Source organism: Thermobia domestica, chromosome 8 (genome assembly GCF_964235325.1).
Source record: "Thermobia domestica chromosome 8, izTheDome1.hap1.1, whole genome shotgun sequence".
NCBI classification, from domain to species: domain Eukaryota; kingdom Metazoa; phylum Arthropoda; class Insecta; order Zygentoma; family Lepismatidae; genus Thermobia; species Thermobia domestica.
The window spans coordinates 184,766,261-184,782,523 of NC_137461.1; the positions used below are offsets into that span (position 1 = coordinate 184,766,261).

Below are 16,263 nucleotides of genomic sequence, written 5' to 3' on the forward strand. Positions count from 1 at the left end.
TTTGACGGAATAACGTAGAGGATGGAGAGGAGGGGGAAGATACATAACAGCTATAAATATAAAAATAAAAGTGACAATGTTCGGTGGTGAATAACTCTTGAACTACCCGATCGTTCTCAATCACATTTTGAACATAGATGGAATTCGAACCTGGGAAGCTTTTTGTTATTTCATTTTGATATTAGAACTTGCGGAAGAGGAGGGGAGGGTAAATATATGAAAATGAATAAAACTTAATAACTCTTGAACAATCCGACTGATCCCAATCAATCAAACATTCAATATAGATAAGGTTCGGACCTGGGATGTTTTCATTTTTTGCCTTGACGGCACAATGTAGGGGAGGGGAAGAGGGGACTATGTAAAAAATAAAAATAAAAATGCTGTCTTGGTGACTTCATCACGCTTAAACCACCGAACTGATCTTAATCAAATTATCAACATAGATGAGGTTCGGACGTGGGGTGGTTTTTATCATATCCCTTTGATGGTAGAACGTAGGGTTAGGAGGAGGGGAGGGGAGATATCTATAAAAATGAATAAAACTTAACAACTCTTGAACCACCTGACCGATCTCGATCTAATTTTCAACATAGACAACGTTCGGGCCAAGAAACTTTTGTTTTAATATTTTCACTTTGACGGTAGAACATAGAAGAGGATAAGAGAAGGGGAGATTAATATATAAAAATAAATAGAACAACTCTTGAATCATCCAACAGATTTCGATCAAATTTTCAACGTACATGACATTCGGGCCTGGTATAATTTTTGTCATACCGTGCCCCCCCCCCCCAACACGGAGAGGGGAGAGGGATACATAAAATCATCGAAAATGACCAATATCAAAGAGTGCTTTAGTAATAGTAAAACCATAACATATTACTATTTTTCTTTAATTTAGCCCAGCGAAATCGGGGTGCGACTTAGATTCGAGGACGTCTTAAGTTCGAGTAGTTATCGAGAAATAATTAAAGATATTAACGTGTTATTGAATTACTTTGCTAATAATAATAATAATAATAATAATAATAATAATAATAATAATAATAATAACTACTACTATTATTATTATTATTATTATTATTAGTAGTAGTAGTAGTATTGAAGATTTGATCATTCAAATATTGAAAGATCAAAATATTCAAATACCTTAAGACAATTAAACATGTGTCATCGCCGACTAATGATCATCAAAAATTTTAAATTTAAACAAAATATTCACACATGGTTCCGACTTGAGAACCTCCAGATTATTAGCTAGCGCCTTAAGTATGTTTTAGTATGTTTAAATTAGATTTCCTTGCCTCCAGTTACAAAATTCTAAGTTAGTATTTTTCGTTCTTTCAAAATTTCTTTCGATTTTTTTTAATCATATAAGTCAATAATCTTTGGCATAGTTTATATTAATAACGTGGTTGTTCTTAAACCTTTCGTTCGCTATTTGGTTTCTTCTCCACACCAAACTACAGGTATGATACGTTTAATTCTCATACTTGTCATTTAGTTTCAAAGCAGTCACCATTATCTGGTAAAGCAATTTTGTTCGCCACGATTCATGAGTTTTGTAACAAAACACGTCAAGAATGAGTTAAATGAAGGCTGCAAGAGTTTATATCAAAGTTGAGTATTGTGAGCTAGTGACAAGCATGTAATAACTATGCTTGTCACTATTTGAAAATAATGTTAGCTACTTTTAATTCACTAACTGGCATTAGATTTAATTCAAGCTTAAAGAATTGGAATGAACAAACTCAGTGTAGCTTAAAGAAACAAAACTTAAGAAGAACGGACGAAATTCGAACCCTGGACCACCAGTACAAAAATCCTGTTCACTAACCCCTCACCTAACAAGCCATCAACTTCTATAAGTTTTAAATTTGCAAGCAAATGATACTATTATACGTTTGTGCAATCAATGTTTTGCTGTTTTCCTCTTCAAGAACGTAACATGTTTACGACGATTCGTTTCGTTTTCCATTAGAGCTTCTAGAGAGATGATTTGTGTTTGAGTATAGGATCTTTTGTTTCCTTTAACCGACAGTTCTAGCAAATACAACTCAATTGAAACAACTGTAAAAAACTAGTACTGTCTTAGAAAGTATTTCTAAAAGGGAGAAACTCCATGGTGCACCCTGAACAATGACGGGAGTGCGTTGAGCGAGGCCAACAGCAAAATGGGGTCCATTGAAGATTCGTAACTCCACTTTGAAGGGTTTTAATTAATTTCACACTTTTTCCTCAATGTCTAAAATATAACTACTTAGACTTAGATGAAAAGGAAGTTGTGAAGGAGCTATAGACTGTGAAGTCTACCGAAAAGATTTATCACGTCCTTGCAGCAACTATTTCCAGCAAAAGGGAATAAGTACATCAGACCTAAGTTTTCAGAAACGCTAAAAAACCTTCCCGAGGCGTATTTGTATTTGTTTCAGCACGTGTATAACTGATTAATTGTAGCGAAAGAACTGACAAACTCTAATACAAGAAGAAGAATCTTGTATTGTAGCACTGCAATTAGTGAGAAAAGCATAAAAGTGGAAAAAATATTTTTATGTACTTATTCCCTTTTTCCAATCAGTGGTTCAATTATGAGCCTATATTTTTGAGGTGTTAAAAATAAGAAGAAGAAGAAGAAAACTTATTAACTGGTAGGTTACGCTGGACTCTTAATTGTGTATATGGAATAATGGAACGTGGGGTTATACAGAGGATTTTGGATTTCTGTTGGCGATCAATTAATCTTTACCCTAGTAGGGAATACTGGTTGGTCCGGATTTCGAACAGTAATGAAGATCAAGATTGATTGAAATTTCAACTTAGAAAGAAATAAATAAAAATCTAATCTTATACAACTCTCATTGATAGCAATGTTCCGTATTTAGACGCCTATTCTTTTATAACTTTACCTATGGTGCATGGAGTTGTTGGTTAGATCCCAGCTCGCGCTGAATGAACTTTATTATGGACAAACACCGTGTGCATGAGTTTTCTCGGGTTTCTCCAGTTTCCTCCCACTGTCTTCATTAAACGATTTCATTCGTTTCTCACCATCACTGTCTCCATTAGCGTAGTCGGCATAACGTGGGATGTAAAACTTAAATATTTCGTTTCGTTTTTCTTTTATAACTATATCTCACTTTTCCTGTGACGAGAGCATCATCTAAGCGAGTATTCAGTGAATTAAACCACTATATTCATAGCACAATAGTACAGAATGAAGTTTAGCTCTTTGGCAATCTCCAGCATGCAGAGGAAAAAAAAGCCAATACATTGATATTGAAACAGTAGTTAACGAATTTCTTTGCGAAAAAGATCACCCGTACTGTTGTGTTTCAGATGATAATTTATAATTATACTTAGTTGGTTGAAATTTCTCCATAGTTGTGGGGGCGAGATACTAAAAAAATCCCTACCAAGAGGTGAAGTTGACATGTAAAAGTAGTCAAATACGAACGAAATTAGTGTCGAATTCATGTGCAAAGTTGAAAAGTGACACTGTGGATGCTGCGTAAGTCCAAAATAAGCCTTGGTTGGCTTCGAGTTGACAATGGGAGGGTGACAGGAATAAAGAATCGAAAATATCCTATATTTGTGTCGAATGGATAGTTTTCGGGATCACTGACATAAAAGGTGATATTTCAGGTGTGTATATGTCCTAGGTTAGCCATATTGAAATGGGGCCATAGGGAGAACCAGTAAATACTTCAGAACAGTTCCTTTTTGGTGCGTTTCAAAACACTGAGAGTGAAAAGTGATAATGCACAAATCACATTCTGAATTATCGCAGATATGACTTCTGGGGAAGTGTCGTTGCTCCAGGGAGGCATTACTAACTGATCACTCCCTAAAATCGTCACTGTTTTGCAGGGCCGTAGACAGAAATTTATTTCAGCGATCGAAAGCTTGACAGGAATTTATTTCAGCGATTGAGGGCATATTTTACTAAAATATCTATCATCCAGGGGCGGATCCAGGATGATTGTTTGGGAGGGGCGGTCGTTCGAAGTCAAATCAAGGTAAGAGCGAATTGCAAAAAAAAAAAAAAAAAAAAAAGAAAAAGAAAAGAAAAGAAAAAAGAAAAAAGAAAAGAAAGAAACAAATTTAGAAAAGGAGAAGTAGCTCTTCTGCAGAATTAACTTTCTTAAGAAAGTAAGGCCTATCTACTTTAGGTTTTAATTTAAGTTTATAATACAAAGATGAAAAATACTTAGGATATGTTTTATTTTTAAAATAAAAAGTATAAAAAGTTCCCTATTTTGGGGGATGTGATCGCCCGAACGCACTCCCCTGAATCCGCCCCTGCTATCATCATCTCTAAAATTAGATATAATTTACAAAAAAAAAAGCAGTGATTTCGTGGGGGCAAAAGCTCTTGATTGCAAAGGCCTGCATCCTGTGTATGTCCCTGCTGCTCTGAAATGTCAAAAGCTCCTCTTCAAAGGTAAGACATAAAATATAAATAATAAACGTGTAACATAGAATACAATATAAATAGAAAATATGTTATAATTAAGAAATAGAAAATAATTATAAAATAAAGTTGAAGTACAATTAAAAAAAAACATTACAACTTGAAAGTAAAATATACTTTTAAAACAATTTTGCATTTATGCAGGGCTACAAACAGTGAGGAGTGCCATGTAAATTTAGTAACAAATATAATATTGGAAAATTATTTCGAATTAAACTAGCTGTGACTACATTACTTCAAAATTGAACTTGTGGAATATACAGTATGAGCGTCTTGATTGATAGCTCGGACCATCCACGTAGGAGTAACTTACATTAACCATTCACCTAACAGACAATGACGCACAGGGCTTGGCACTACTTTACCAGATGGTTCTTTCAAATGTAACTTAATTAAAACAATAGTAACAAATTTTAAAGCTTTAAAAAGTGTCCTGAAGAAGAGGAAGTTCATTTTGCACATTGTAACTAAGTTACAAGAGGTTTACGTCCTATCTGAACGGCGCATCCACCGAGTCAACTTTTGGAATATCCCCTTAAAGTAGCTTTCAACGCAGCTAAGGGAAACGTATGTGAACCAGTAATAGAATTCTCCGTAGCAGAATGGATAAAGTCATGGTTCGATAACCACAAGGTTCTTGGTTCAAAACCCGTCGCCGAAACCAGATTTTTTAAAATCTTAATTCCTCAGTTCTGAAGATCTTTCTCTCCTTTCGTAATCATCTGATGCTCTAAAAAGAGTTGTCCACATTAATTCGACAACTGCCTAATGTGATCCTCGCAGTTCGAAAACTTCCCTTCTTATCTTTCTCAAAATCAGAATTTTCGTCATAATACGAATGCTGTCCGATCATTTTTTCCCCACTTCTAAATCTGTGTATACAAATCATCCCTCTCTGTCTCCATACTTGAATCCCTCTCCCTATCTCTCTCTCTCTCTCTCTCTCAATGTCACCCAGGAAGTCATATGGCTTGAGATCAAACCTTCGACTCTTGAAACCAAATGTAAGCTCTTTAGCAATGTGCTATCGTAGCTCTATTGGTTTGTTGCTAAAACCAGTCTCTTTTAGACTTTATTCGGGGGGGGGGGGGGGAGGAAGAGTTTCTCCGGCGACATAAGATTTTCACTTTTTATTAGTGTATTACTATACATTTGATCAAAAAATACGTATTTATTAAGCTTAAGAGAGGGGGAATTACACCCTCCTGTCCTGCCCAAATTACGCCCCTGAAACATTTGCTTGCACTTACTGAAAAGAAATTCAATGAATCATTGAATAAAACTCGTTTCTGTCCGTAGATATTTTAGAGCTCTTTGCAATTTCCATAGATTTGTTAGGGAGCATCTTACTAGCTTGCACTCTTTAAAGAAAGAAAAGAATGAAACTAAAGATATTTATGAAGCTCTGGGAAGGTTGTGTGACTTTCCTTTAATTTAGGCTCTTAAAAATATTTCAGAACAAACGAATGGAAAAGACTGTTTTAAAGCTATAACGTTGTAAACTTGATTCCTGTTTCTTTTTCAGCTGAATGGAAAGAGTGTACTACGTCACACACACTGCTTTAGACAAGAGAGGTGGAGGACGGGGAGGAGTTGGAATAAATACTAGAAGCAACTAATCGATTGATACATGTATTGCGGGAATGCATAAGAAAACTGGGCAAGAGTTTGTTATTCATTTGGACTTAGAATTTTTGTAACAAATTTTATGCCGCGGTCTGTACAGTTATAGGCAAATAGATAATGAATTATCTGAAGTAGCACTTTCTAAATTTTCTCGGCATCTCTGGTACTTGAAGAAGGAATACGTCTCATTGGAGTTTTTTTGATGATGAAGTTAACATAGTGGAAAAACAAAAATTGGTTGAAAGAATTAAAACTGTAAGGAGAAATCGTGGAGCAGCAAAGAGGCTTGACGCAAGGTTAAGACCATAAAAATTCTTGCGAAAAGAGAAATGAGTGATTTTGATACAACAAACATTTTTTTCTCGTGAAATTTAAAATACCGAAAGGGTTTCTTGAGTGTGATCCCATTTCATGGTCAGATAACAATGACTATCTTCAAGGAAAAACAATAGTTAAATTCATCTCCGTAATAAACGATGCAGCAGAAGGGGAGTGAAACTAACAGAAAATTATAACATCGTTTTTACGAAAAATGAGTATCAGAAACAGTTTCTTTTGCACATAGTGAATTCTCATAGATAATCTTTTCCTAGATGTGACAAAAGTGAAGTCTGTAGTATATAAGATTGAAAACCTATTGAAAACTTACCCCAAAGCTACAGTACTACATAAATAAGGGAAATTTCTTCCCTGTTATATTTTTTTTTTCCCCTCATAATGGTCTATCAATCATCTTGATGGAAAAACTTATTGGTAGTTCATGGGGAAACAAAGATTTAACTTTCTCTAACAGTTTGTTTCCAGTTTATGTAAAATACTTCCAAAATTCTTACAAATCTGTGGTCCATAACTACAATAAAATAACATTACATCGAAGCATTTCGTTTTTCACACGTAATAACTCTTACAAGATTATTTGTAGCTTGAAAATAATACGATATTTGTGCTTCTGGGAAAACGCCACCTCAAAATGATATGTAACATGACCCTCTTCCTATTTTGACCTGAATTCAAGATGGCGGACTTCAATATGGCCGCCATAATAATGCTATACAAAATTAGGTTGGTCATTTCCTCTAGTTCCATTATCCAAAATATCTTTCCATTCCCTTAAGCCGTTTGTAAATTACAAGAGTTTATTCTAGCTTTACCCCATATACTATGTATTGAAAACGCATTCAAAATTTTAGGTCGTTTGGGGCACCATTTAAAATTATTCAATGAATCTAATTTTTCCCCTGGCTTAATTTTATCCCATATGGAACCATTTTAGGGGGTGAGTCCAAGGAAATTCCTAAATTTATTTTTCCCCATATAAATAAGGACCACCCTAATATATATATATTTCCTCTCTCCCCCACCCCCAAGTTACGAAGATGAATTTTGATTTAAACGGCATCGGAAGTGTTACTATTCATTTCAGGGACCCCAAAAACTATGGATTCGACACTAATATCGGTCATTTTCGATCATATTTATATATCTCCCCGCCCCCAAGTTGTGTGGATGAATTTGGATTTAAGCAGCATCGGAAATTTCACTGCTCATCTCAGCGACCCCGAAAACTATGGATTTGACACTAATATCGGCCATTTTCAATCATTTTTATATATCTCTTGGGCCGCGGTGGCTCAGTGGTAGAGCGTTCACCTCTGGTGCTAGGGGTCTCGGGTTCAAACCCTGCTCTCGCCAAGTGAACTTTGTGGTGGACAAACACCGTGTGCGTGGGATTTCTCGGGGTTCTCCCGTTTCCTCCCACTTTCTTCATTCCACCATTTCATTCATTACTCATCATCACCGTCTCCTTTAGCCTAACCGGCATAACCGTGGGACGTAAAACTCAAAAATTTCATTTCATTTTTTATATATCTCTTCCTACCCGAGTTGCAGGCCTGAATTTTGATTTAAAAAGCATCGGAAGTGTTACTGTTCATCACAGCAATCCCAAAAACTATGGATTCAGCACTAATATTGGTCATTTTCGATCATTTGTATATGTCCCCCGCCCCCAGGTCACGGCGCTGAATTTGGATTTAAATGGCGTTAGAAGTGTCACTGTTTATCTCAGCGGCCCTGAAAACTATGAATTCACTAATATCGATCATTTTGCATCATCTTTATATATATATCTCCCTCCTCCCCCAGTTTGCGGGGATATATTGGATTTAAACGGCATCGAAAGTGTCACTGTTCACTTCAGCGTCCCCGAAAACTATGGATTCGACACTGATATAGGCTATTTTCAGCCATTTTTATATATTTCCCCTTCCTCCTCCCCTAAGTTGCGTCCTGAATTTTTCTTTAAACAACATCGGAAATGTTACTGTTCATCTCAGCAACCACGAAAACTATGGATTTGACACAAATATCGGTCATTTTTGATCATTTTATGTATCTCCTTCCCCTTCCCCCAAGTTGCAGTGCTGAATTTGAATTTAAGCTTCATCGGAAATGTCATTGTTTATCTCAGCAGCTCCGTAAACTATGAGTTCGACACTAAGATCAGTAATTTTCTATATATATCCGCACTTCTTTCCTCCAAGTTGCACTTTCAAAGTGAAATGGTAAAAATCCATCCCAGGCCTAAACCTCATCTATGTTGAAATTTTTGATCAAGATCAGTCTGGTGGTTCAAGAGTTGTTAGGTTACAAATATAGTCACTTTCATTCTGTATACGTAGACTAGCCTTTGGCTAGCTAGAGGCTCCTCCCCTAGACCCCCGAGTTCGCTCGGCCTACGGCCTCGCATTTCTTATCTATCGGCTTTTGAATCAACAGTGAATTTCGTGAACTTACTCTTCACATTTCCTAAATTTGCCCATTCGGGGGCTTCGCCCCCCACACAGTGTCTTTGCTCGGCCTACAAGCCTCACACCTCTTGAACCCACAATTCTATTATTTCTTTTGCTATTTCAACTGTCTAAAAGATAAGATTTTTTATCCCAAGAAAACGCCCATTTAAATATTAAGGAATTTCTTCATCCACCTTTAGACTTCTAAAAGATTAAAATTATTCACTTCTGGAAATTTTCCTATCGCTTAGTCCTGGAAGGCTAAATTTCATGATTCTAATGCTGCCCGAACTCCCTAAACATTTTGGGGTGTAGAAGACGTTCCATATAATTAACATGGGAAAGACTTTTCACTTCTCCATAAAACCATTCTACGGCAGGAAATTTTTATTTCTGATGATTCACTTAGGTAACGCTAACAGAAACGTACAAGCATTCTGAATTTCAAGTTTTTTTTCCAATTCTAAGTAAATAAAACATGAGATTATAGGTCCAAAAAAAGGCTCGTTTAAATAACATGGGGAAATTCTTCATCTCCTCGTTAGATCCCCTAAAAGTTAAAAATATTCACTTTTGGGAATTTTCCTGTGGGTTAGTTCCGGAAAGCTACAATCATGCCAAATTTAATCATTGTAGCCCTAGAGAAAGTGTTCAATAATTTATGTCAACTCATGTAGTTTTATATATAGTTAAGATCATTTGTCACATTAGAAAACAGGTATTTGTTCATATACAAAATTTTGTACATAAAGTTTATATTAAAGTTTGTATTTGAATATTAAATAATAATATGTGATGGACAAACACCGTGTGCGTGGGTTTTCTCGGGGTTCTCCCGTTTCCTCCCACTTTCTTCATTCCACCATTTCATTCATTATTCATCATCACCGTCTCCTTTAGCCTAAACGGCATAAACGTGGGACGTAAAACTCAAAGATTTCATTTCATTTCATAAATAATAATAATTATTATATATCTTAGTGCATGAGTATTAGTGAAATTCGCCTACTGCTCTTTCTTTTAAGAAGTAATTTGGTTAAAATTAACAAAATTTCACTAGATCAAAGAGCAGATTTAAGAACTCAGTTTCATTCAATATTGTAGCCATATTTGTTGCAACAGAAACCCTTCATGATGGTAGATGTGTATGCAATTATAAAATTTATGTAATTAATGCACAACCAGTAGTAGGCCTAAACGACTAAAAGGCACATAAAGAAAATGAGTGCAGACTATTAATTTTCAAGAATATTTACAACAGTTTTATTTTCGAATGCTTCTTTTTTAAATATGCACAATATTGAAATTTCTCAATTTACATTTTTCACGCGTTCGAAAAAAAAAAAAAAAAGAAACTGTCCCATTACTAGTAAAACTAACCTAATACAAAGATTTTTGTTATTTTCCCAATTTTTCCGGAAAGAAACCGGAAAAATCGTTTTTTTACCAGCCGGTTCAAAATTTCCGGAAATTTTACAACAATAATTGGGAGGAAGGTAAGAGAAGGAGAGAAGACATTAAGTAAAGAGAAAATTGAACACTAGCTATATCTATGTTGTCGGTCCTGCTTGAAGTTGTTGACTTCCAAGATGATGAATGGAGTCGTCTCGATGAGATCCCACTTCCTGGCTGGAAATTGAAGAATTCAAACAAGATTGACGATATAGATGAAATCCCGTCAAAACTGCGAGAAGCGATGAATGGTAGGCGCCAAGTGGATTGTTCTCGGATTCAAGAAGATGTATATTCACTCTTGTGGATGGTATCTGCGGCAGTGAACCTCAAAGTTGAGTGGAGCGAAGTTTTCTCCAATATGTTGCTCTGATTGACGTTTTCCTAATCGAACTCAGTCATGACTGCCTGGATGATACGTGTCTGCTGTGGTTTTGTTCAAAAGGGGACAATGACATTTGCGTTCATTCAACGGGTAGCTGTTGTAATATAGAAAGGAAAATGATGAGGATGGAAGGGAAACTAGTCTTTCGTTTATTGGTTGCTTTGGAATAAGGGAAACTAGTCTTTCGTTTATTGGTTGCTTTGGAATAACAAAATGAAAATACAAGTTTACTGAAGTTGTCTGAGAATGTATATTTGACATAAATGTTTTGTATCGGTTGAATTAAGATATCAATTAATTTGATGTGATTTGCTTTTAGAAATTGAAATGAACTGTCCGAATGTTTGTTATTATATTTGACACTTTTTCAGCTGTAACATACATAATTGTGGGATATTGCACATTTCTATAAACTTTAATTGTCTTTTATCTAGTATGCCAGTTTTGTATTATCTTCTTTTTTACTCATTTTTTATGTGCCATTCATATTTTTCTTTAAGAACGTTCAGATGATCCAGTCTTATTTGTTATACATGTTAGCTCGTATGATAAAATCGACATAAAATGAATATCTCGTATCGAGATATGCAAACTTGTATGAATTGGGAAGAATGAACGTGTGGTTAATATTTTGGTCTTAAAATTCTTGAAGGTCTTCATGACCAGGGTGGCTCATTAGTAAGATATGTTATTAAAAATACTACTTTTTGCTTCTTTTAATATCTGACATTATTTCGTGTATTTCGTATCCGACCTGATGTTATGTTTTTGAACTCGTGTCATTTTCGGGCCGATGATGCCAATTTTTAGCTGACCACCTCTGCCGGCTGTGTGAAACTAAGACCTTGTTCATCCAAGTCTGCTTATAATTTTCTTCGTATTTTCATGTGTGTAATCATTTCTCGAACCTTGTTGTTGTTTATTTACGTATGTATGTATTTATGTGTCTTAGTAAAATTATTCACCATGAGAATGTGATTGTTGTTCTCTGTTACGCTCTATTTATTAAATTTTATTTGTTTATGATTAATGTATCTTTATTGTCCATTTATTAACCGTATTTTGTTTTTCAGACTTGTTTCACATTTAAACAGTCACTAGGGGTAATTGGAGGGAAACCTAATCATGCACTGTATTTTATTGGTTTTGTTGGTAAGTTCTTTGTTTTATTTAAGAATTAATCGTAAATAATCTTTCGTTCAATGTTTAAAATACTATCAGTTATTTCGTGATTCCTTCTATTAACGTTGGAAAGAAGAGTTTTTGGTGCTAACTAACTCTCTCATGGTGTTAGATAGTTGGGAAAGATACTTCGATAATGAAGTACAGAATACCGGTCTGAGAAAACCGAAATTATTGTGTTAAAAACCTATATGTTCATTTTACATCATGAAGTAAAACTGCGATCTGGCTAGTCACAGCCGATCTCGATGTATTATTTGCTGCTTAGAAAATGTTACAGAAAGCTCTATTAACATACTCTTGTGCGGTGTGCTTAGGCATACAGAAACACACGTCTCGAGCGACTTCTGCTACTTGGATATAATCCAACTCCTCCTATTCCTACTCGTCTCCTTCTCTAAAGCAATCTGTGTGACGTAATATATCCTTTCCATTCAGACAGAAAAAAACAGGAGCCATGTTTACAAGCTTTATACCTCTAAAACCGTCTCTTTCATTCGTTTTTTTCTGAAATGCCTTTATAGAGCCTGAATACTGTCACAAAATGTTCCGATACCTTTACAAACGAGTTTCTTTGCATTCTATTTCTTTCTCAAATGCTGCATATCACATCAAACTACGAAGATGCTCCTTGTGAAATCTAAAATCTAAAGTGATGGTTCTTTTAACAACAAACCTATAGAGTTACGATAGCACATTGCTAGAGCACTTACATTTGGTTTCAAGAGTCGAATATTTCATCTCAAGCCATATGAGTTCATAGTGCACAACATTAAGAGTGAGAGATTCAAATATGGAGACAAGGATAATTATATATGAAAGTTTAGAACTAGAGAAAAAATGATCCGACAACATCCGCATTGTGACGAAAATTGTTATTTTGTTAAACAGGAAAGGAAAGTTCCCGAACTGCGAGGATCAGATCAGGCACTTATCGAATTAAGGTGGAGAATTCTTTTTAGAGCATCAGATGATCTCGAAGGGAGAGAAAGATCTTAAGATATGGGAAATTAAGAATTTAAAAAAAAATCTTCAGCTTCCGAGACGGATTTCGAACCACAAATCTTCTAGCTATCGAACCATGACTTTATCTATTCAGCCACGGAGAACTGTACGCATTCATTCATATAGCTTAGTTACGGAAATGAATTTCCTTTTGTTTAAGAGCACTTTTTAAGGCAGTAAAAGTTTGTCACTACTGTGTTAATTCAGTTAAATTTGATGGAATCATCTGAAAAAGTACTTCCAAATACTCAGACAGAAATCATCTTTTGCGAAGCTCCAATGGAAAACGAAACAAATCGTCGTAAATATGTGAGACTTGTGAAAAGTAAAAGTTAAACAAAGCAGTGGAAATGCTCATAAAAGTGTTACTTGGAGGCGAATCTGTAACTAAAAACTAGCGTGTTTACTTCATTGTCTGTTACATAAATGGTTAGTGTAAGGGACTCCAACGTGGATGGTCCTACGTTCGAATCCCGACCATTCTTATTGACTTTTCTTTTACCTATGTTCATATTGGGCATTCCAGAAGTTCAGTTTTAACTGCAATGTAGTCGCAGCTAGTTTAAGTGGGAATTATTTTGAAATATGACTTTTGATATTACATGTTTTTCTTTAACCTGCGATATTCCAAATATGATACTAAATCTCACAACCTAATTAAACACATTTCCCTACGTCAAGCTTTGCACGACGACAACAGTCGGGCGGTAATAAAATATTTCGTTGTTAGTGTAATATATTTATATATATCTTTAGAAATTTTTGACTCATGAAAAAAACGTAGAGTGGACCGTACGATGCAAGATGGACTTCTAGAGGAATTTCAAACGAATTTAGTACACTTATAAATTACCATCCGAATAATTTACTGTGGGAGGCCACTGAAACCATTCCTAGGAGGGGAATAGATGACATGTAAAAGTAATAGAATGCGAAAATATTGGTCTTGAATTCATAGTTTTGTGGTTCCAAGAGATGAATAGTTGTACTCCACATGATTGCTCTTTAATTTTTTCATTACTGCATAAATGGGAAACGATTCTAAAATTCTATTTTTCAACTATAATTGTTTAAGAAGTATGTCCTTTAACTTTATTTTTTTATTATTATTTGATACCTCTTAGTTATAATTACATATTTTCTATTGATATTTTATTCTATTCTTCATTTATTATTTCCATATTTTGTCGTTTAACTTTAAAGAGAAGCTTATGATAATTCAGAGCAGCAGAGATATACAGAGGAAATAGGCCCTGGCGATCCAGAGCTACCCCCACCTGGAAATCACTACGTTTCTGTAAATTTTACCTAATTTTTTAAGATGATCATAGACATTTTAGGTCAGTATGTCTCCATATTAGTGTTGTAAACAGAAAAAAAACCGTTCGTATTTTTTCAGAAATGTACGTTTTTTTTTTTTTTAGAAAAAAAACATTGCCTCTCGTTTTTTTCTAAATTTCGTTTTTTTTTTTTTTTCCAAATAGTCATTTGTAATGCATCTTACGTCTATTTAAGTATGAAATACTTTTATGTAGGTGTAATCACCGTAAAATGCAACATAAATTAAACGCTAGATACTGATACGCTACAAATATTTTACAATTTATATGATTAGCATACTTATTAACAATTCGGGTTTCAGTAGTTTTCATCAATATCAACTAAGAAATAAAAGCAGAAATGAAATTTTGTTTTTTCGTGAAAGTAGGCCTTTAATAAGTACGAAAATAATGTCACGAACAGTATAAAATTCAAATAACTTGTCTAAAGGTAAAAACTAATACTAATTTGCCTAATAGTATTTTTCTAAATATCATATATGAATAATTTGTAGACTAGATATATATGATATGCAGAGCCGGCTCTGCCGTATATGCAACACGTGCATTTGCATGAAGCGGCAAGTTTGGAGGGTCCGGCAAAATCTGTCATAAGTATATTATTAAATATTTATTGTTGGAAACAGACTTCATGATGATAGCAGTTACATTTACTAAGCTGACCTATTTGAATACTACATTCATAAATTATGTTGAGGTTGCATTAGTTTAAGGTCACATGGACAATGCTAAAGCAAATGGTCGAATAAATCCGAGCACAAACTGCTTGATTGTTGTCAAATGCAAGAATTCAATTCTCGAATAGTAGCGAATATCTGTTCCATTTAGTAAGTTATCACAATTTTGATATGACAACTAGTCTTGTTTTTGTCCGAAACAAGTTCCTTATCATTAAAGATAGAAACAAGTTTTTTTTTTTTTTTTTTTTTTTTTTTTTTTATGTTAACAGATGTGGAAGAAAAATCAAGAAATAAAAATATAAGAGCAAATTGCATTGGAATTTGAAACTGATACATTCAGATTGAAGCTCGATATTGAATTCTATAAAAAGGATTACCATCTTTCCTCTGCAGGTGTGTTTGCTTTATCTTTCACTAACATAATAGATTAATATTTAAAGAATTGGGTTTGCATTTTTAGTAACTATTTAAGCTTTTCTGAGTGCAACTGCACTTACCCTTCCCTTCGTTGTTCATGCTGGAGTAGCATACTTAAAATCATGACTTTTAAGATTTGTTCTTTTTGAGAAGAGCGGCAAATTATGCCCTTGCACGGGGCAACAAATTGCCTAGGGCCGGCCCTGATGATATGTATATACAAGATATGAATATAGGATGACACAATTTGAAGTAATGCAGAGTGTGTTTTAAAATTAATATTAGGGTTTTGAAACTTTGTAATATCTGTAACAATTGACTTACAATTATAAATATAATATAAAATAAAAGAGCAACTCAAACAGTTTTGTACGCACGCATGTACATGCATTGTTTCTTCTATCTGCCGTTAGAAAGAGCAAGTAGCAAAGACGGAGACTAGAGAGCAGAAAGCTTTTTGTGTTTTAATAAAGACTGAATCTGTACAGTGCAACCGTCTGTGTGAAGAATATTAAGGAGACACTTGCAACTACGTCCTTATCGTTCGCAGTTGCAACAGGTCTAAAGCCTACAGACTAACGGTTTACGTGCCAATTTCGCAAGTGAAATATTGCTGCATAACAATGAAGATTTTCTGGATTGTGTCGTCTTCAGTGATAAATCGACATTTCACCTAAGAGCTAATGTGAACACTTATAATGTTTGCATCTGGCCGTCAGCAAATCCTCAGGAGATGGTACAGTTGAAACGAGACTCCCCTAAATTGAATGTGTTTTCTGCCATGGCGGAAAGTTTATTGGGTCTTTCTCGCCTATCGACTAGATATGTGTCGTGTGACGAATGAATCTCACATCGAGCACTTGTAGCAAAAACTGTTCGAGGTGCTCTTTTACTTGATGCATTGCTAATA

At 34.8% G+C, this 16,263-nt stretch overlaps 1 protein-coding gene across 8 annotated transcripts in view; it reads left to right on the forward strand.

Annotated features, from left to right (window-relative positions):
• Positions 1 to 16,263, forward strand: part of Atg4a (Autophagy-related 4a) — a 440,329-nt gene that overhangs the window by 341,845 nt on the left and 82,221 nt on the right. For all 8 annotated transcript variants that reach the window (XM_081769296.1, XM_081769295.1, XM_081769301.1 and 5 more), the window contains one exon: positions 11,803 to 11,881. In XM_081769296.1, the coding sequence (XP_081625422.1) occupies positions 11,803 to 11,881 (79 nt within the window). The remainder of the gene's footprint in view (positions 1 to 11,802; positions 11,882 to 16,263) is intronic.